This window comes from Antrostomus carolinensis, unplaced genomic scaffold, assembly GCF_000700745.2.
Source record: "Antrostomus carolinensis isolate BGI_N321 unplaced genomic scaffold, ASM70074v2 scaffold9106, whole genome shotgun sequence".
In the NCBI taxonomy this organism is placed as follows: domain Eukaryota; kingdom Metazoa; phylum Chordata; class Aves; order Caprimulgiformes; family Caprimulgidae; genus Antrostomus; species Antrostomus carolinensis.
Window position 1 is genome coordinate 63981 of NW_010319739.1, and position 22003 is coordinate 85983.

Below are 22003 nucleotides of genomic sequence, written 5' to 3' on the forward strand. Positions count from 1 at the left end.
TATATAATTCACCTCCAGATTTTTTTTATCAGCCCCTTTAGAATGAAATCTCTTTGTAAATGTCATAAAAGTTGTTCACAAGTGAGGCTAATCTTTTCATATCTTCAAAACTATACCAAGACAAATAGATTCAGTGCTTGGGCTTTAGTATGCCTTGCCTGGGCGATATGCCTTAGCTAGAATCTCCAGCCTTTTATCTCCTCTTTAACCATCATAATCTTTTGCCACACTTTCCACCCAAATTGCAATCAATGCCTATGTTAGTTATCCACAGCCACCCTGATTAGGGAGAAGTCATACACAGGTCTTCAAAGAATGAGAGCACTGGGAGACTGACACATACACTGTGGTGTAGGGTGCACATAGTAAGCACAAGGGAAGTTCTTCCAAGAAAAAAAATAATAAAAAAATGTTTTGAATCAGTAAGTGGTTGGTTTATACCTTGTAATAATACTTTGTAATGCTTTGCATAACCTGGGTGAGGTTTTCTTCTCTGATTTTCCTGATTAACATTTTTATATGCAGTATGAGTTTCTTGTTTGAGAATATAGGAATTTGACTTCATAATTTGGTCAATGTTTATGGAACTGTGTCAGAAATCTCTTAATGCATGCGGTGCTATTTGGTGCTAAATGCCATATCACAAACACTAGCCATTGTGCTGGAATAGCAAATGTCAAACAACTAAAATATATTATATTTAATTACTTGCAACAATTACTTGCTCTAAGTGCTTTAATAATAGTAGAGTTTGATTTGCCATGGAAATATGATCTCTTTATATGAACAGACTAATGATATACAAGGTGTTTTGTGAGCATCAGTACATCCTGTGGCCAGAATAGCTGGCTGCCCACATGGATCTGGTTGTGGCACTGAAGCCTAATTCAAATGACAACCAAAACATCAGAGAAATACTATAGAAGAATTAGACTATGCTTTAGGGTTTATGTGTGCCAGTGAAAGCTACATGTGGAGTACTCCAAGGTGTGCTTTTGAAATGTGTTAGTTATTTTGCAGTAATTTGCTGTGTAGACTTCTCAAGTGCACAAAGGTTTAGCATGTCCTGTTGTAACAGTGCTGATGACTGAGGGATCATAGGGAACATACATCTTCTCTTAAGTTCACAATTGAAGGTTAGCCACCTACATTAGGCACCTAAACAACACAAGGGGGAGGTACTTGCCTCAGAATCCCCCAATTAGCAGAAATGTGCCTGTCTCAGCCAGTTTGTGTTATCCCTACCCTTTCCCTGCTGAATGCTTCAGCTGCTGAACTACAAAATTAAACTTCCCTCTCCTTACCTTCTCATGACCAAATAATTCTTGAATTTTTAGCCTCACCATATCACAATGCTAGTGAGGTGAGTGGACATAACTTGTGGTCCTTCCCTTTTCAATATCTCCAGTCATTGTCATAGGAAATGCAAAATATGGATAATTAGTAATTTTTTTTCTGGCTGAGGAGGATATTTAACTCATGTTCTCCTGAATACACTGCCTGACTGTAGCTTCTGGGATGTTGTATTAAAGCAGGCATCCACTTGAATGTTCCTGAATGGGAGGAGGTACAGCTGCAGGGCTTTGCTTTCATCTTGGCACTGCTGACTGCATGGTCTGAGGGTCACTAGGTGCTTGCCAGCTAGGTCTGTGTGCTGGGAGATCTTGGCAAGGGATGACTAGTCTGTGAATCCAAAATGAGCTTTGATTTTGGTTGCTCAGCTTAGTCAAAATGACAGAGCCTCAGGTCACATGCAGTGATGGAGTATTTAGGGAGCTTTTGGTGAAAATTTGGGAACCTGTGAACTCTAAGGTCTTTTGGTCTCTTGAGCTTGGTTAACTACATTTTAGTTATGTGCACAGTAGGCATTTTGGCAGAGATTTTCTCCTAACAACTTATAAATCTGTTTTTTGTTTTGGCTGTCCAATTCCTTGCAGACTGAACAGAGAAGGTTCTTTTCAGAAAATTTTTACTCTAGAGTAATTCAGTAATTGTAAGTGCATTTTTTAAGATAGCATAACAAAATAACATTTACATATAACATATTTAGGATAGCAAAATTAGGATAGCATAGTTTTTTTCCTGAGCATAAAATTGATACTTTCCACCAAGAGGGAAAAGGAAAGGAGAGGCAACAGTAGATAAAATTTCATTAAAATTTAATCTGATTATATAGAAGCTCTCCATAAATCAAGAAGGGTTGGGATTCTTGAGTTCTTGTTATTACTTGGTACTAAAGTCACTTGTGTGCATCCAATCCCCTCAGAACTGGCTAATTTCCTTTAGGTGCATGATAGTGTAACTTTGTGGCAGAAGATTATTGCTTCCCTGTGCTGGGGAGAGGTTTCATGGTTAATGTGTCAGGAATACCATGTATTCCTCTTGCTCCTGCCACAGTAACTTCCCACTTAAAATAGATAAATGAAACAACAAATATGCCTTTAATTTATCTAACTGTGATTAAGTGTGCTAGATTGGATTACTTAGTAAAAAGAAATAAAGACTATATTTGCAGGTGGTAAAAAATATTTGATCCCTGCTAACAATGTGAAGGAAGAAAGAAAGATGCTCATCTGATGCTCTTCTACTTTTCTATGTGTAGAAATGAAAGGAGAATATTTTTTTCTCCACATAGAAAAGAAAAATGATGGCACAAATATTCATGGAAGTTCATTATTCTGTGTATTATCCACAGATTTAAAAAATACTAATTAAAAAAGTACTAAGCCATTAAAGAGTTTAGTGAATTTAAAACAGCATTGACCTGAATCCCCACTATGAACTTTTGGCTCAGAGCGAGTAGGTTAGGTTAGTTTCTGTTAGTTTCTCAATACAAGCAGTGCAATGAATTAATTCTTAGTTTCAGAAAATAGAAAGTAAAAAGCAGTGCTCCTAACAGCAACAAGACATTTTAGACCAATTTTATCACCACAAGACTCACAAAAGGACAAGAGCTTACTGGCTGACTGAAACAGATGTAAGACCATAGTTGCCCAGAGATACATGAAGTAAGTGTGTGCAGCAGTAAATGCTGCTTCCATCCTCCTTTCCAACGGTTTCCACTGTAATATAGAACAGAAAATCTGTGAAGGTGAATGCTATTTACGGACAGTGAGTTCCCAATCTGAGTTACATCTACCGCTCAATACCTTTTAGCTGTGCACTCCGAAGAATAACTACTCAGCATTTAAAGTGACTTTAAAAGTTCTTAATACTGAAAGATTTTAAAAACTGATTAGGCCTTTTTGTAGATCTGCAAAGGCAAAAAAGAGATTCACACATGTTTGTGGAAGAAATACCTGGAAAAAATATCTACTGTGTAATTGACGCAATGATGTTATCACGTCAAGGCTGAGCCATATCATGTAATATTATCAGAGGAAGAGTCATATACATCCACTGACATTGCTATGAAAAGTTCTGAAAGTATCTGTCAGTGGACAAAATGGAAGCCTAATGGAAACACTGAAATTATACTTACTCCAAAAAAAAAGTAATACCATTAGTGCAGGCAAGTTTGTAGAGGATTGTTTTTTAACATTTTTGAAGGATTTTATTTGGGGGGGAAGAGAAAGAGTTTTTGCTATTGCAGTTGAAGTCCTTGCTAAAGAGCTATTTTATGAACTAGAATTGGCTTTCTAAAATAAAAAATAAAATATAAGAAATGGTGTAGATAAGCAAACATACAGCTATAGCTCTGTGTAAGAAATCTATACGGCTCAGTATAATACTATATAACAAATTCCTGCCCATCACCTCCTCTTACGCTTACCATTATGCAAACATAATATGTATTGAAATTCCCAAATAAGTATGATGCCAAATCCTGCTAAAGGAGGCTGAAAAGAAATCACACTTTCTTATGGTATTATGTTCTTCTGGAGATATGTAGGAGCTTCATTTTATAAAAAATTAAGCTCTGTAAAAATGAGAACCGTGGGGAGCAAAAAACCAGAATTCTTTTATGTCCTTTTGGACATTAGGGTAATTTACCTGCTAACAGCTGTTGGGACTGACTGGGCAGTGATGTAATCCAGTAGTCTTTTATCCTTATATTTGTCTTGCTTTGGTTTATTTTTGTCTAGACCTTGCTTTTCAGGATCTTTGCTATTCAAGGGTAAATGCCAAGTTTTCTTCATGACAATTTGTGGAATTTTTGCATCCAAGGTTCCACTAGTGTTTGTAGTGATTTTTTATGTATGCATAGCCCATTTGATCCAAAGCCCAGAGAACCTACTTGTGATTTATTTATATCCTTCAGCAGGCTTTGGATCAGAACTTATGACTGTGGCCTTTATGAGGTCTATTATTCTTGTAGATAGGCCAGTACTGACAGAAGTTCTTTTCCTTGGTGATAGCAACATAATAATGCACGTGTTTGTCAACATGAAAAAGTGCCCCTATGGTATACCACCGCAGGACTTTTCATGGAACCAAACAGGCTGCTCATTAACATTTAATGGTCCAGGAGAGGGGAAGGAAAGAGGGAAGAAAGGGAGGAAAGGAAGGAAGAATGAAAGAGGGAAGCAGGGGGAAGTGGAGTCGGGAAATGAGGGAGGTCATACCACAACAGGAGAGAAAAGGAAACCATATTGATTTTCTCAGTGAAAGCCAATGTTGTTAGATCAGATGATCTGTTGAGAAGCTGAGAAGGAGGAAATTACATGCTCTCTTTTAAAATTCATCGTTGCATTTTGTTTCTGAACTGAGTGCCTGGTTCTGCCACACAAGATAATTTCTAAAATACAACAGAGTCTACCTTGTAATAATGAGGAGTGAAAAGTGAAGACTGTCATAGTGCAATTCATTAGACTTAGATGGTGTTCTGTATTCTGATAAAAATGACGTTTCTTGCTGTTAAAAATGGGTTTCATTGTGCTCATCTCCTGGGACTACACAACTATTATTTATCATACAGCTGCTAAATGCTGCACTTGAAGTAGATTATTGCTTCCTCTTTCTTTGCTCCTGCTGATGGTCCTTTAAAGTGGATTTTTTATGTCTGTTTCAAATTAGTGCAAGCTTTGAGTCTACACAATTTTGTCATATGCAGCCATTACATTTCTAATAGAATGGTACTTGCATGATATCGAACAGAGGCAGATACCTCCATAAACTTTATTTATGTCCATGTTCACCACCAGAAAGACACTATATATGTGCTTATTCTCTGTGCAGTAGCTGAACATTTCGGAATAAGCTTTACTTCCAGGAAGTACAACTGAACTGTTATGGGGCTGTACCATGTGGGAAAGCTGTTACCTTTATTTTTTAAATCAAGGTGTCAAGAGGACAGAGCCTGTGGTTGTCCCATTTTATTCATCCTTCCTTGCTAGCAGTGTGCCAAACAACTCAAAAACAGGTGGGGAGTCCTCTTCTTGTGAAAGACCAAACAAGCCTTTGACATTACCATGACACAGAATTAACAACGAATTCTATGATATCCAGCATGAAGAAAAGTGCAGCTGTAGGGTATATGAAATGAAGTAATAGTTCATGTTCCTCAGCACTGGCCAAAAGGCATTGCCTATTTCTTAGCCTAAAAGTGAGTCAGCTCCATGTATTTCAGTTCTGTTTTCAGCTCTGGTTATTTGTCATCTTGAAATGCTCTTTGTCACTCAACAGTGTTATATTCAGTTTCATGATCTTAAGTATTATTAAAGTTAAGGGAAATCATTGCTACAACCTGAATTCCTCAGAGCAAGGTTTAGAAGTATTCAGGTCTTCCAATTAGGGCTTCATGTACTGTCAAAAATTAAATAAAAGCAGGAGAAAATGCTGGACATTTTCCCATTTGGCACTATACCAAATTTTCTTCCTTAATACTTTCTTGAAAAAATATAGCTTATATCTTAAGACTACATTAATTATAAAAAATCACTTGGCAGATTTTCATTATATACTGCTACATGATTCTCCAGCAGTACTTACATGCGAATTCAGGAACGATAGGATGAGAGTAATAGAAAAGACGTATCTTAAAAGGTTGACTAAGTTTCTCCCATAATCCTTCTCCTAGTCTAAACACCCATCCCACTGAACGCACTGCAAATGGAGCATCAGTGATAACCGGTATTTCTCTGGCATAGAGGTGTTTGATATATATTTCCTAACTAGCCTGCAATGGCCAGTTTTTTCGGGTAATGAAAGAAGGAGGAGAGGAACAGCAAACAGTTGGTATATTGAAAGAATGCTGTCCATTGGCATTTGTCCTCCTACTCATTTTGCTCAGTAATTCACTTAGTCTGACTATGAATCATTATCAGACTGATTTCCAGGAAGAAAAATCACCAGCCAGACACTGTATTAATAACACTGATTACAGTTTTCCATTGTATCTCAACAACTGTGGTTTCTTCTAGGTGATGTTTTTGGGGTTTTTTTCTGTGGGGATAAAGTGAAAAAACAAAACATTTTTCTCACTCAGTTGCTTTATGGTTATTTTATTGAGCAATGTCTCAGTGACCATAGATATGAAGGAAACATAAAGTTTATGTTCAAATAAATAAACAGAAGATGAAAGAAAGATCCCATAATCTGAAGATAACATAATGTTTCATCAGAATTTTCCTGACTAATCTTCTAAGTTAGATTTTAATAAGGGATAAGTGGTCCAACACATTTTAGATGAGGAACATAGCAGAGTTCAGCTGAAGACATGTTAGTGCTGTGCCATCTTTTAGGGTATTCTCCTCAGGAAATCTCCATATTTGTCTGTGTTTATACAGTACATATTGTCTTTTTTGCATGCACATACACCCAATACACAGAATACAATGTAGGTATGCTGATACTTAGATACAAAAATGACAAATGTGCACTAAAAACGTAATAGATTAGATGTTTTGGCTTGCCTGAATGCATCTAGTTGCAAAGCAACTAGAATTTTTTTGTTGATTCAGTTTACTTTATTTGAAGTATTACACCCTACAGTAAGAAAATATATTGCATTAATTTCTCTGTCACTGTATGTGTGCCAAAAAAAATCCATGGGATAAATATATTTGGCTCCTGCTCATTTAAAAGCAAGTTACTTATTAGTATTGAACTTTGAGGGTTTAAATGCTATTGAAGTCTTTTGGAGTGGCCATCCAGTTACTCTGTGAGCTCATTCTCTTTAACATAACCAGTATAATTTCATTTTTATAATTTCATTTTTGAACACTTAACCTAGACATTGGCAAGCAATCCAGTCTTGGAAAACCCACAAGCAATTAAATCACTGAGATGGGCATAATAATTGGTTAAACCCAAACCCAGAAGCCAAAACTCCTTCTCTGTAGTTGTAACACTGTCCTGACAAGTAATTTCACCTGTTAAAGTCTGTGCTTTTTCAATTTGAAGATTTTTTATAAACTTTATGAGACTGATCATGAACAGACTCTGGGGGTATTTGGGGCTTTTGGAAGGGAAAAACACAAAACCCAAAGATCCTTACAGTGAAGGTCAAGATGAAGCAGAAGTGTTGTCTTCTGCTCAGCAATATGTGAAACTTAAGCATTCAGTTTTTTTGACGACCAGAATGTTTCCCTAGAATGCAATGTGTTATGTCATGGCCTTCGTAATATGAGCTATACTAACATTCACAAGATTAGTATTGGCAGTACTTCTCTCTTTGGCCCAGTAGTGTACTCCTCTAGAATGTGAATTTAAATCATTCTTCTGCCTTGGATGATTAGAGACTGCATTGTGCAACTTTTGATAATAAGCTGAATGCCATAGCTATTAATGGTATGAAGCATCTTGAGGTAAGTGTTGATATCTACCTCCTCTGTTCAGCCATTTCAGATGCACTATCTAAATAGTGAAGCAGAAATAAAGAGGAAAAAAATAATAGCTGTACAGTTTGGTGTTCAGAGTAGTATTGATTGAACATCTAAATTTAAATTTTGTCCCAGTATAAGTACCCACATCTTTTCATGGCCTTATTCCTGATTTCTTATACATTAGATAAAGTGTGTTTGCTCTAAAAAAAAAAAAAAAACAACCCCAACGAACCGTGAAATCACTTAACACTTCAAAGTCGTAAGTCAATAACAATTTTGATAAGGCAAATCCATTATTAACAGTCCCCACAGAGGGGAAATCCTTCATCTCCTATATGTGTCCAATCTATATTTATAAAAGTAATGACATGATTGTGAAAGCAAAAGCTGATGAAAAATTGAGAGGAAGAAATTAAATAAAGGTAAAGAATCCATATCTCTCTTCTACCGTCTTTCATCTATAGCATAAACCCTAGGGTTCACATCAGTTTAAATCACAAAATAATAAATGAGGAAGGAGCAATGGAAAACCTGAACTAAAGCTATGATTATTTCTCTACCACCTGTTATTGCCAGTTTGAGAAGCAGTGTTTATACTCTGTAACTGGTTAGGATCTAAAACTTACATGGTTTTCCATTGTATCCCAATTTCTAACAGTGATGATGTTAACCTCCTTGTATTTCAAAGCTTACACTTGTGAAGGAAGTATGTCTTCTTCAGCAATATTTAAAGCATTTCTTTTTCTGTAACTGTCATTAAAGCTAGAGGTTTTTATAGTTCCTGAGGGGGCACATGCTAGGAACATGCCCATTCACTAGAATCATGAGCCTAATAAGAGCTAAGAATGCAAACTCTGTGATGTCAAAAACAACAGTTACTAAAGTGAAGTGCTGGGAAGTAGAATTTTCCAAGTAAAGCGTATCTCCTCACTAATGCAATTTTCTGACACTGTTATTGTTATTAATCCTATAAAGCCCAAAGCATTATTTCTAAGACTGTGTTTCTTCAGAAACTACATTTATATTCAGCACAAAGAAGAAATGCAGAGTCTTTGTTCCACATATTCAGAATCCCATTAATTGGATTTAAGTAAGTTCTTTATGTATATTTTCCTTTGATTTAAAAAGATACTTCCCATTTTTCATAAATTGTATATTACATTCAGCCAGTACTGATACACGGTAGTAAACAGCAGTACTCATGATGAAGGTTTACAGCACAGCAGAAATGCACATGGTAGCATGTGAGCATGCTGAGAAACCCCTCTCTGGGCAAGCTGCTGGGAGGACCACAGCCCACTCAGTTTCACAGCTTGTCTTCAACCCTGCTCACTTCTTCCACTTGCACAGGATACCAACACACAGAAGGTTGTTTGACAGATAATTTTCTTTCAAGTATTTTTACAAAAGATAGAACTGCAGTTAACACCTTGTGGACCAGCTCTTCTAAAGACAGCAGCAGATAGAAGTGAAGGACAAAAAAAGAATTGGACAGTCGTTGCAGGGATGGAATCACTGGGTCTAGGAATGAGTAGCAGAATTGCATATGAACATTTCCTAGAAAGAAAGGGTAGGACAATTTGCTTTGGACATTCTGCCCTGGGCAAGAGTGGTAAAGGTTATGGTATAGGCAGTCTTCCATTAACTTGTAATCGGTTTTGTTCAGGCTCGTTTTCATTCATTGCAAATTGTCAGTTACTTCTTCAGAGCTGACAGCTTTGACAAATATTGCTTCCTCTGTGCACTTTTCAAGATGTATCATGCACATTTTTATTCTCTTCAGATTTCTGAGGCATAGTTTGAGGGAATTCATTTTCAAAGCTCAGTTGCAACAATATTTTTCAAAATGGCTGGCACAGCTTTGATTTATGATTTTCATCATAAAACCTACAGTAAAACAATCTGTTCTTGTTTAAAAACGTTTGGTTCCTTCGCTTTTACTTTGGCTTTCTGCAAATCATGTGAACTGCATCAGTTTCACCACTTGCTGCCTACAGTGGCTGCATTTACCTTAATGCTTTAGTTCAACTCAGGAGTGGGCTTCTGAAGCAAATCTCCTGGCTACTCCCCACTTGCCAAGCTTTGGTTCACAAGGTAGCATTGTCTCACAGTGCATGACATGGGTTCATCTCAAATGGTACTAAACAAGAGATGTGCTACAGGAACATACCTAATGCAATTCAGCCGCCAATGGGCATTCAGCCCATGGGACCGGACAGAGCTAGGCTGAGGTAAAACCCTCCTGAAAGACATCTGGTCTTCAACCACAACTGTTTCATTCTATAAATCCACTCATATTGGTTTGCACTACTTGCTAATATAGACACAACCATTATCTGCTCTAACATTTGCAGAATTTATGCATAAGCTTGTATTTTGCTGCTCAAATATTATTTGGATAATCATGACTGAGCTCCACTTCCTTCTGGAATTCCTCATGTTTCAACTCCAGACCGGAGCCTGCCATCGATTTCCTGTACATTTCATTCCATAGCTTTTGATCAATGCTAGAACTTCTCAAGAGGTATACAAGTGTGATTTTCCCCTTGATGTGCAAAATGCACACAAATCTTGTTCCTCAGTACTGAGCTTGATATCATTTTTACCTTAGAAAGAGAGCTTCCAAATTGCCTGTGTTCCTCAGTACTGAGATCAAGTGCAATTTTGCAATAATGCTGTCCTTTGCTTATGTAGCCTTTTCAGCTACACAAGCTGCTGGACCACAAAGAAGAAAACTGATTAAAATTTGTCAAATAACTATTCAGATTTGCTAGCAGGATTATTGATTTGGAGCATTCAGTTAATTTGTCGTAGCTGAAAGTCTTATCTCTTGTCTGCTGCAGCTATGAAATACTTTTATTTCATTTATCCTTGGTTGATTTCAAGCTAACATTCATAGAGATAGGATAGTTATTTTTCTTTTTGACGATCAGAGAGTAGCTGAAACAGTATTTGCATCTTTTTCATGCATAATATACACAGATCATCTTCTTAACATGACTGTTGGTGACTGTATGGCAGTATGTAATTACCTCAAAATCACTGTTCTAAAACTTTCTTTGGGGCATAAAGATTCATAGTTGGTGTAAGATTTCAATAAGATGTAAACAACAAAGTTCTTTATGAAAGGATAATATTTTTATTATAATCACTTACTTGACTGAATTGCCTTTGTTTCTACACAGAAAAAAAGCACAGAAAAAAGAATATTATATCTTTTTAGCAAGCTCATCTCACAGGTTTGAGGCCTTTCTGCGGGATAGGAAACAATATTCTTCATTTATTCACACCAAGCCTTCTAATTTCTCTCATTTCTTTCTGCCAATACTTATGAAAAACTTCACATCCAGACTGAAAGAACTTCCTTGGTCGGGCCGCAGCATCGCTGTACTGCCTACAGCCAGTATCTTACACAACTGTGTGCTCTGGTTCAGAATGTTGTGATGGATTACAGTGTTGGCTTGACACTGTCTTCTGGGATGAGCTAAGATTACTATTGTTATCATTAGCTTTATGCTGGGGTTTTGTTGTATTATACACTGAGACACAGATAATGACTATCAAGTCAAAGAATTTACTTCTGCTTGTTACCACAAAATACGAACAAAAGTTGAAAGGAGATTATAGTTTCTCTGCTTTTAATGTATTTGTTTTAATTGAATGTGATAGTGGGGAATCTAAAGGGAAGATGCAAAAATCGGATGTTTACATTCAGCAAAAGAAGCATGGAAGAAAGTACCCAAAAGTACACTGGTGAGAGAGAGAAAAGAGTAGTATTTTCAGTCAGTTCTAATGTCAGTGGTGGAAAGAGCAGAAAAATGATAATGTGTGTTGGGAAAGGATTTGTGATGATGTTCTGAAGGAGAGGCTACAGGTGACCAATGAGAGTGGGCATGTCAGTGGAATGAGAAAGGAGATTTCTACTGTCTCGGGGCAACAGCAGGAGCCTGGGAATGTCTTGGGCTGTGGCAAAAGGAAGGAGCAAAAGAAACAGAGTACGGAGCAGGGAGCACAGCCGAAATCCAAGAGATGGCCATGGGCAGCCAGCCTGGCCCAACTGGCAGAGACTTTCAAAGAGCCAAGGAGGGCTCTAAAGAGTTTGCTGCAGCTTGGAAAATCACCGAGCTGGCTGAAAGCGGACCTGGAAACAGGGGCCTGTCTGCAAAGATGCACAGGGCAAGCTGGGAATTGTTATTTCTGTCCTGACTGACCATGTTTGGAGTCTTTTCTGTTTAAAAAGTTAATTATTCTAGTTTATATAGAAATAAAATTTGATTTCTTGGTTTTAAAAGCCTTCAATATTTGTTAGTAAATTCACTGTAGATCTGAGCAGATTCATCTCCAAGTTTTGGTTAACTTGGGCTTAGAACTTTTTAAAGGAAGCTTTTGAGAGAGAAGGTGAAATATTAACCACTCTTTTATTATGAAAAACGCATTAGAAATCAGGATATTGCATTACTTTCCCAGGTGATAAACTGTAACTGACAGCTCATGTCCAGGAGAAGTGTGACTTGAAGAGGAGCTGGAAGCTTACCCTGTATGCCATTCCCAAGGGGAGCACAGCTCGCTCGGTACAGGGCTCTAATCCCCACCTGCAGGATATTCAGATTCATAACACTGTGACTTAATCTCACTGTGGTTTGCTTGGCTGTTATGCCTAACAGTTTCTTCTGTTGCTGTTTATAAGAAGTAAATGGGTTTATATACAATCTGACCTGCAGTAATTCTGATGCAGTAAGGTGATATCGATAACTCGCTTGACTTGATACTTGTTGAATAGTTTAGCTGAGGTTTGTTTCTAGATAGCTAGCTATCCAGATGAGCATCTTGTATTACTGCCTATTGTCATGGTTACAGGACTGGCTGCATCTCTTCTTCGCTCTCTGAGTTTTCTGAGTGCAATATGAGGGCTGTCCTTGCCTGGGGTACAATACAGCAAATCATCAGCTAGCAGAATTGGATGTAGCACAGTGGCCTGTAAATGAGCATGGGCTCATTTCAACACATCTAATAGAATTAAAATGTGTGCATTGGATGCGCTAATATTAGCTCTTAACTACTAGTAAGTGGGAAGCTAACTGAAGCAATTATGTTTTCTTAGGTCTGTGCAGTCAAGTCTTGGTTTTAATTAGCCCTTTGAAGTGTTACCAGAATTCCCTGTCAGGAAAAAATATTTATATGTATGCAAACACATCAACACACACAAAATACTGAATTATTTATATGACTATATTATATAAACAGAAGATTCTCAGAGCAGCTGCTAACCCCTCACACTGATCTGTAGAGTAGTGAGCATTTCTTATGAAAAATAATCAAGTCTTTGGTGAAGGACATGCTGTCTGTGTCCATGTTATCTATGTCTGAACTGGCCACAGTGAAATGCCATGCAGTCCCTGGGCCAGATTATCATGGATGGAGTGAGATGCACTTCGCTTGTACAAGAGAAGCCACAATGTACTTTATCGATATAGAACAGGGAGTTAATGAAATTCAACAGTAAATACAGCAGTGATTTAACAAGGTTCGATGGCAAGGTACACTTGGTTATTTACTGCATAGAGGGCATGGTCAGACAAAACAGTCAGGGAGCTCCTCCCGTTGAGACACCGTGTTCAGAAAGGACCCCCTCACATTCTGTACTCCTCAGAGAGGAGTCCACGTGTGGTTGGATCCAATCCTAGTCCCAGAGTTGGTCAACACTTTATGTCTAAAGGATTGCATGTGCACAAGCAGTCCTTTCTGTCACTTAGTTAAGATATAAAAGTTTCAGTGCTTATTCCCAGTTCACTTCCCGAGTACCTGATGCAATAAGGATTCCCTCAACCTTGAGGAGTAACCTTGAGAGGTGTCCCTACTCAAGGGGAGATCGTGGCACGCAGCCCACTGTCATTTCAGGAGAGCCCAATGGGCCCTGGACTGTCCACTGTAGAGTAAGATTATTAATCTATAGTCATATTTGCATACCAGCAAGACATCTGGGTCAATGTTCCAGACAACCCTTGGCTACCATGTTGTCATCTGTCCCCCAAAGTCCAGCCTAAGCTGAATGGGGCCATCATGGCCCTCACTGGTGGTTATAGCTTAAGCAGGGGTAGGGGTAGCACACCATCACACCCTGAAGATGCACTGCCACAGCACAGGACCTCCTGGCTACTCTCCCAGCAGCTGCAGAAGGAGATATCTGGAAATGTGTGTGCATGGCCCTCCGCATGGCCTCTCCAGCCAGAGCATCACTAACATTTTTCCTTTTCACTTTACTTTTTTCCCTATGTGCAAGGATTTTTTAGAGATCTTACTGCTTTTATTTCTTTAAAAATCTTACAGGATGGCTGACTTAATTGGGCAGAAATAATATTAATGACATTCACATGATTAAAAGAGTTATATGGAAAGGAGGATTTTGCAGTAATTCACAAGTTTTTTGCAATACCAGTTTCTTTCACCTGCAAGTTTTTCTTTCCCCCATTTTATTTATTGTTTCTGCATATTGTATGTGGGGGTTTTTTAGTTATTTTCTGCTTTCCCTAGAGATTTATAAGCCTGTATGTATGATGTCTAAGATGGTCAAAAAGTGACTTAACTGTTGAAGGCAGGATGTCTTGGTAGGTGTGCCAAGTATTTCTACAGATGAGGCCTAAAAGAACAGCAGGTACTCTGGTCACGGATTGCAAACTGTGTTTTAACTTTCCCACATTACAAAATACATGAATGCCAGTTTAGATTTTAAATGTATTTACCCCAAATGTTTTGATTTCTAGGAACTTTGAACCAAAAGAACTGGGGAAAGAAATATTCAGCCTGCAATGGTGCCAAACAATCTCCTATTAATATAGATGAAGATCTCACTCAAGTAAATGTGAATCTGAAGAAACTTAAATTTCATGGATGGGAAAAGGAAACTTTGGAAGATACTTTCATTCGCAACACTGGCAAAACAGGTAAAAAGTCAGATTTCATGTTTGGAGTTAAATGAAGTCAGAAAAGTGATATAGGACAATCAACCAAGGACTTCTGATGAAACATTTTCATTTCACTTTTCTTTAGCTTGTGGATTCTGAATTTATCCATTAAATAAAAAAAACAGGTGATGACAGTAGCCAAGCATAATAGAGAAATCACTAAAACACAAATGAAAATTAAGTGCACAGACAGATAGAGCCAAAGCAATCACATTGTTACTGTCATTCATCATGAGCACTTCATTGAAGCTAAACAGTAATTTAGCATTTGCTATGAAATAATTCTAATTATTACTACATATCTAGAACCTGTTAACGAGTATACAAAAATGATTTTTTAAAAATATAAATAAATTACCTGCTCATCTGGAAGCACTTCATGGGTGAGTTGTTTCAAAAAACTCAGGATGGGATTAATCTCACATACACGTAGACACCTTTAATGTAGACACTTGTCTCTGAATTACTCATTTAGACTTTTTCATTCAGTCAAAGAGAAATAATAGGTGCTTTCATGGTCCGATTTGTCTTCCTTATCTTAGAAATGTATTTTAGAAAGAAGTGATTTATGCCTACAAGTGCCTATTCCTCCCAGCTATAAAATAAGTTTATGGTGGCATTTACATTGTCAGACAAATCTTGGTGCAACTGCTTTGCTGTATGAACCCAGGATAGCAGTAACTAAAAGCTGCTTGTTGGAAGTACTGTTTCTTGTTTTGCGCTTTGGTTTGGAGGAAGGAATCTCTTAACTGTCTTTGACTTTCTACCAGTTCTACTGGATCTCTAGACCAACTATTCTATTCTATTCTATTCTATTCTATTCTATTCTATTCTATTCTATTCTATTCTATTCTATTCTATTCTATTCTATTCTATTCTTATTTAAAAAAAAATGTTTTATTTTACTTTATTATCATTGTTCCTAATTTCTGTTCTTGGCCCAATCATGTACTTCATACATACTACTCCACAAATTACTTACTTCCCTCTTGCCCTGCTAGATGAGATAAATAGTGCATTTGTCTTTTCAAGACATCCCTAAACATTCTTTAAAGTCCATCAAAGTGAACTGACCTCTTCCTCATCTACAGCGATTCTGGTATTGTAAAAGGAACTGCTAAGCTCTGCAGTTAAAATTGTCTTCAAGCTCTTGAGGAAAGGAATGTAATGAAACTGAACTCCATTGGTGCTGTTTTAGCAAGAGGTCAAACAATTCACAGTCACTGGAGGTGGGAAAGCCAAATGTGGGACTTCAGTCTATTCCACCCTGCTCATTCCCTCCAGAAGACAAGTGTTCTGTCCCATCCGTGATTTGTGTATGTTTGTGTCCAGATGAAGACCTGTGATCACCTGCTCCCTTGGGAGATTGTTCCACAGCCAAGGGATCTCACAGACAGGACAGTCCTCTTAGGAACTGGCTAAAATTTTATTTTCATGTGTTGCCTCGTGATTTGTATATGGAATTATGATAATAATGGTGGTGGGGTATTTTCTCTTTTGTTAAAAACACAGGGGCTTTTATGTATTTCAAGAATCCTCTTTTATTAGACAGTCAGATTGGTAGTTAAGCCAGTTTTCTGAGCTTTTTAGCATCGTTCTGTGGCTAGTTTCAGACAACAGGAGACCAATATAATAGTGCACTTCATTAGATGACTATTTTATGAATTGCAGCATGAAATGAAATGTATTTCTCCGTGCTGATAGTCAATTACCACACTTCTTACTTTGTTTAAATAACCAATATCCTGTCAAATTGCTTATGAAATACAGGGGAAAAGGCATATCATATTTACCTTTTAGCACCTAATAGTGAAATATGAGAGTCATGGATGCCTTGTCTGGCTTTTATATTGACACTCATTTTTTTTTTCCCTCTCTCTCTCTTTGTTCAGTGGAAATTAATCTGACAAATGATTATTATGTAAGTGGAGGTGGCTTAGACACTATATTCAAAGCAAGCAAGATCACTTTTCACTGGGGAAAATGCAACGTGTCATCAGATGGATCAGAACATAGTTTAGAAGGGCAAAAATTTCCTCTTGAGGTAAAGTATGGATTAGATTTTGATGATTTTAACAATTTGACATTCTACAGAAAAGTAATACTGTTTACTAAATACCTTTGTTTATCACTTGAGTAAAGTCTATTTGCAAATATAATAATTCGCTTAAATACAAATAAATAATATTTAAATTATGCATTTTAGAAGGGCAGTGTAAGGCATTATTCTGTGTCATCTTGAGAATCTCTAAACTGCATTTTCGCACTCATCTTCTAAAATGACATTAGCAATCAGTTCTGCTAATCTGACAAAGTTCAAGCTCCCACTAACAGTTAAAATCCTACGAGTTTGGCCCATCATATTGCATGGCACTTGGTTGTTTAAAGTGTAAATGGACTTTTCAAAGCTGGGGCTTTGCTGAGAGCCTAGGTGTGGCCACGTTCACGGGAGGCCAGGCCAGCATACCTCTGGCTGATTTGTCAGAATAGCTCACAGCAGCATGGGAATGGAGTGGAGGAGAGGAGCAGCTCTCACTGAGATCTATGAGGGCACTCTGCAAACCAAAGTTTCAGCTCTCAACAGGGCACTATGATAATTTTCCAGCTAAAAAGACGTAGTTGTGGTTGGCAACTGTGCTGCTCCTCACTTTGACCACTTTGAACTTCTATGTCAGATCAAAGCCACAGAGCCAAATTTGTCCTATACTCCATGGAGAACTGTGAGCCAGGAGCTTTCCTTGGGCAGTGTCGTTTCCTTTACCTCATTAGCCATTTAAAAATTCCCACTCACGCTGCACTTGTCCTGCCAAGGCATCAAAGAGAGTATTCTCCTCAGTCACCATCACACGAAAAGCTATTGGAGCAGAATCCTCCCCTATTCATGTTGGTAGTCCAGCGCTGGAGGAGATTTCCCAGCTGCATCCAGAGAAAGAGAGGAAGGGGTGCAACAAACCCAGTGCCCATGACAGCAGTTAAATGTGGGCACAAAATACCTGATAATCTTTTATTACCTATGCTTCTCTACACTTGCTACAAGGCAGATGCAGTAAGGACATCCTGCCTTATCATTCATGTTTTAACACTGATTTCAAGATTAATCTCACCCGAGTACTGTAGGTTAGATATCCAGTATCAGCAAGTTACCTCATCTTACTGTATTGTCCACGGAGAGTATTGTACTCCTTGAAAGGATAACTCCTGCATGCCTAGTGGTTTTCCAGGAGAGATTGCTAATAGATAGCTAACAGATGATAAATTCCATTCTATTTCAGATAATGTATGTGAGATAGATTTAAAAAAACATATATTTGTAATTAAATTTATTGCTTGGACATGTTTTCTCGAAATAGGAATATAAATAACTATGTTGATTAATTTTTAAAATTTTTTTGTATAAGTAACATTTGAATATATTTTTATTTGCAGATGCAAATCTACTGCTATGATGCAGATCAGTTTACAAATTTCGAAGATGCAATTAAAGGAAATGGAAAGTTAAGAGCTTTATCAATTTTGTTTGAGGTAAACAAAATATATCTTTGTGTCATTAAACAATCTTCCTTTGAAACATGGCAGATGTTCAAACTGAATTTAACTGGTTCCAATGTGTGATCACTGAGTTAAAAATTTTCGTATATTTATTCTTACAGAAAAGCAAATGGGCAAAATATGTTTGCTGTGCTTTAAGTCATCTATAGTTTTGGTGGTAAACTGCAACTTACTTTTTTTTTCTTGAAGCCTGTACTGCTAAAAAAATGCAATTTCTTTTTAACAGATTGGACTAGAAGATAATCCAGATTATAATCCAATCATTAATGGAGTAGATAGTGTTAGTCGTTTTGGTAAGTCTGCCTCCATATTTTATTGATTACTGATTAGACTAAATCCCATTTCAGTGTAATTACAAAACCTTAAAGACATCAGGGAGCATGGTTCTCTAGAGCTCAGCCATGCCTATTTTGTTAGAAACAGCAAAAGTCATCTGGATAGACTAGAGATCTGGGTGATCACCAACCATATGAAATTTAACAAGAGCAAGTGCTGGATTCTGCACCTGGGACAGGGTAATCCTGGCTGTGTGTACAAACTGAGGGACAAGAGACTGGAGAGCAGCCCCACAGAAAGAGATCTGGGTGTTTGTTTTGATGGCAAGTAGAATATGAGTCAACAGTATGCCCTGGCAGCCAAAGAGGCCAACCATGTCCTGGGGTGCATCAAGCACAGCATAGCTAGCTGGTCAAGGGAGGTGATTGTACCACTCTACACTGCACTAGTGCAGCCCCACCTTGAGTACTGTGTGCAGTTTGGACACCTCAGTATAAGGACATCAGATTATTAGAGTGTGTCCAGAGAACGGCAACCAAGATGGTGAAAGGTCTTGAGGAAAAGACTTGTGAGGAGCGGCTGAGTTCACTTAATTTGTTCATCTTGGAGAAGAGAAGGCTGAGGGTGACCTCAACACAGTTTACAACTTCTTCAAGCGGAGCAGCAGATGGGGAGGTACTGATCTTTGGTGACCAGCAACAGGACACAAGGAAATGGTGTTAAACTGCATTAGGGGAAGTTCAGATTGGACATTAGAAAAAGGTTCTCCACTGAGACAGTGGTCAGTCACTGGAACAAGCTTTTCAGGGAAGGAGCACAGCACCAAGACTGCCAGAGTTCAAGGAGCATCTGAACAATGCTCTTAGTCATATGGTTTAGTCTTAGGTAGTCCTGCAAGGAGGAGGGTGTTGGACAAAATGATCCTATGGGTCCCTTCCAACTTGAGATGTTCTATGATTTATTTACCCCAAGACTGAATATTTGTAACAACAGCAGTAAGTGTAAATTAATAAATATAACTATCATGAGAAATTTACAACTCTTCAAATATTAAATCAAGAGAAATGTCTGATTTATTCTGTGAATTTTCTTAGTCATACATTTCTGGATTTTTATATGTGGTTGGAAGCCAAATAACCCCATTGAAGCCATCCAAGATTTGTCATACAAGCGTGAGACCATCTGAGTATCAGTATTCAGTACACTTAGTGGAGATTAATTTTTTTTTCAGTAGCTCCTGTGTAAATCTGAAATAATCCAATTATATTATATTTGTACCAGCATTATTCAGACCAAATTTTGACATTTTGGTGTTTTAGAATTCCTCATAGTTTTACGTCAGAGTACATGGACATCAGGGTGGTGGATGAGGAGGTCTAGGCTCTGTTTCTAACTCAGTTTCATGGTGGCTTCATCGAGAATAAACATGAATAATTACTGTCTTAAACAGGGATATTTTTTTTACATCATGGCCATGACCTTAAGTAAATGGCTAACTTTGTCTCAGTTTTCCTATATGTAGTGATACTTGAAATTTGTAAAGCCCCTTAAGATTGATAGGCTGAAAATGTAAAAAGCTATTAGTCCACTATTTTAAAAGCTTTCAAAAGTATGAAACTAAAATCAAAATGATTTTTCTCCAGAGAACAAACACTATTCAACAAATATAAAAGGGAGCAACTTCCATAAATTACAGACAGAGTAGGGAGGAATATAAAGCAGTTAAGATTCATGATCTTTGTGTGCCATCTTCTATGAAATACAAAGGAGAATGAGTAATAAATCAAGGCAGATACTGTCCTACAGCCTTGGAAGGAGCTGTAAAACCATCAGCAGCAAGATTCAAAATACAGCCACTACATGGTACTTCAACAATGAGTAGAACATCATTTTCCTGAATAAAATGCAAATGAACTCTGAAAATTCAGGTCATGACTAAATCAAGTTATTCCTTCTGAAGAAAAATGAATAGCACATGATCTGTCCTTGTCAGTCATATCTGGATTGTGCTTATTGGAATCCCAGTTGCTGAGTTCTCAGGCTCTGCAGAGGAACAGTCCTGTTCCTTCCAGACAAACTCTCTCTTTCTCATCATTCTTTGTAGCTGTTTGATTTTAAAATCTAGCCTATCAAGCACATTAAAGAGCATTTTAAAATCCAAAGATGCAAAATGTATGACAGGATTTTTACTATAAATGAGAAGTTTCTTGTCCCCAAGCATCTATATAAAACGGACTGGCCATTTGTTTTTACTGAATGAAGAATGCATTAACTAAGGATATACCAGACAGCAGTGATAGCTTCTGTCTGAAGGATTAACATGTTGACGAGGAAATAGAACAGAGTGGTCATACGCTCCTGGAGGAGGTCTTCGCATCATTCTCTGCTTTGTGTAAAGCTGTTACAGCTTTTCACTGTATTATCACCATTTTAAAAACCCCTAATCCACAGAAATTCTGGTTCTGCCATCATGAGTAATATAACTCTCTGGTCTAACACAGCGACAGTACCCCAAGCACTGATTTCTTGCAAAGGTTAAGATCCTGCAAGAAACTCAAGGACTCAACCAAATTCAGGGAGAGTTTGAAGCCATGTCATGAGACCAAGAACAAAGAATTAACTTTTTTTTTTTTTTTCTTTAAGGTTCACGAGTGAGACAAAGATTTGGCATCTTGGACATTTACAAGTAAATTTACAGATGAGCCAATTCTTGTGAACCAATGTACTGATTATATTTGACTGGAGTAACTCATTATACCTTCCCATATAAACAAAGTTTTTATTGAGCAATACTTCTTCAAACTAAATAGAAAAGGCTCAGCAATTTATTTGTATGCTAGTCTCTCTAGAAGTCAAATTTTGAATAGCCTCAAAACTAGCACGTTCATATAATAGTAACTCTTTCGGACAGTGTGATTTCTATTTATTCATTGCTTCTGCAGTATTTTAACTATCTGACTCTAACTTTTTTTTTCAGGAAAACAGGCTGCCTTAGAACCATTTATTTTGCTGAACCTTTTGCCGAATGCAACAGACAAATACTACACTTACAATGGGTCTTTATCAACTCCTCCCTGCTCTGAAACGGTTGAATGGATTGTGTTTAAAGACACCATTAGTATTTCTGAAGACCAGGTAATTCATTTAATGTATTAAAACCAAACAATTGTACATAATACCAAAGAAAAGCAGTTGCTATGTATGTGGTAAAAGCTCATGGCATTCATTGCCAGCTCAATAACCTGGCTTTTCTTTTGTCTAGTTTTAAATTTTTAATGCAGCCATTAAATTAGAAAGCATATATGTTAATTGAGTGTGTTACCTTTTCCCTTTTTCAGTTCAGGACTAGATTCTCAGTCATTTCTTCCCTTAGAACGGAGTAAGAACATACCTCCTAACTCTGCAGGCTGTCTGGACTTCTAGCCCAGAAAAAGAGGAGTGCAAAACACT

General features: G+C 37.5%; 1 protein-coding gene across 1 annotated transcript in view; it reads left to right on the forward strand.

Moving 5' to 3' along the window:
* The window catches only part of LOC104526030 (receptor-type tyrosine-protein phosphatase zeta-like), a gene marked incomplete at its 3' end in the record, with an annotated part of 49162 nt that overhangs the window by 26770 nt on the left and 389 nt on the right, over positions 1–22003 (forward strand). Inside the window, exons 4-8 of the mRNA XM_029085285.1 lie at positions 14528–14707; positions 16621–16772; positions 18155–18250; positions 18504–18570; positions 21531–21688. Of these exons, the coding sequence (XP_028941118.1) occupies positions 14528–14707; positions 16621–16772; positions 18155–18250; positions 18504–18570; positions 21531–21688 (653 nt within the window). The remainder of the gene's footprint in view (positions 1–14527; positions 14708–16620; positions 16773–18154; positions 18251–18503; positions 18571–21530; positions 21689–22003) is intronic.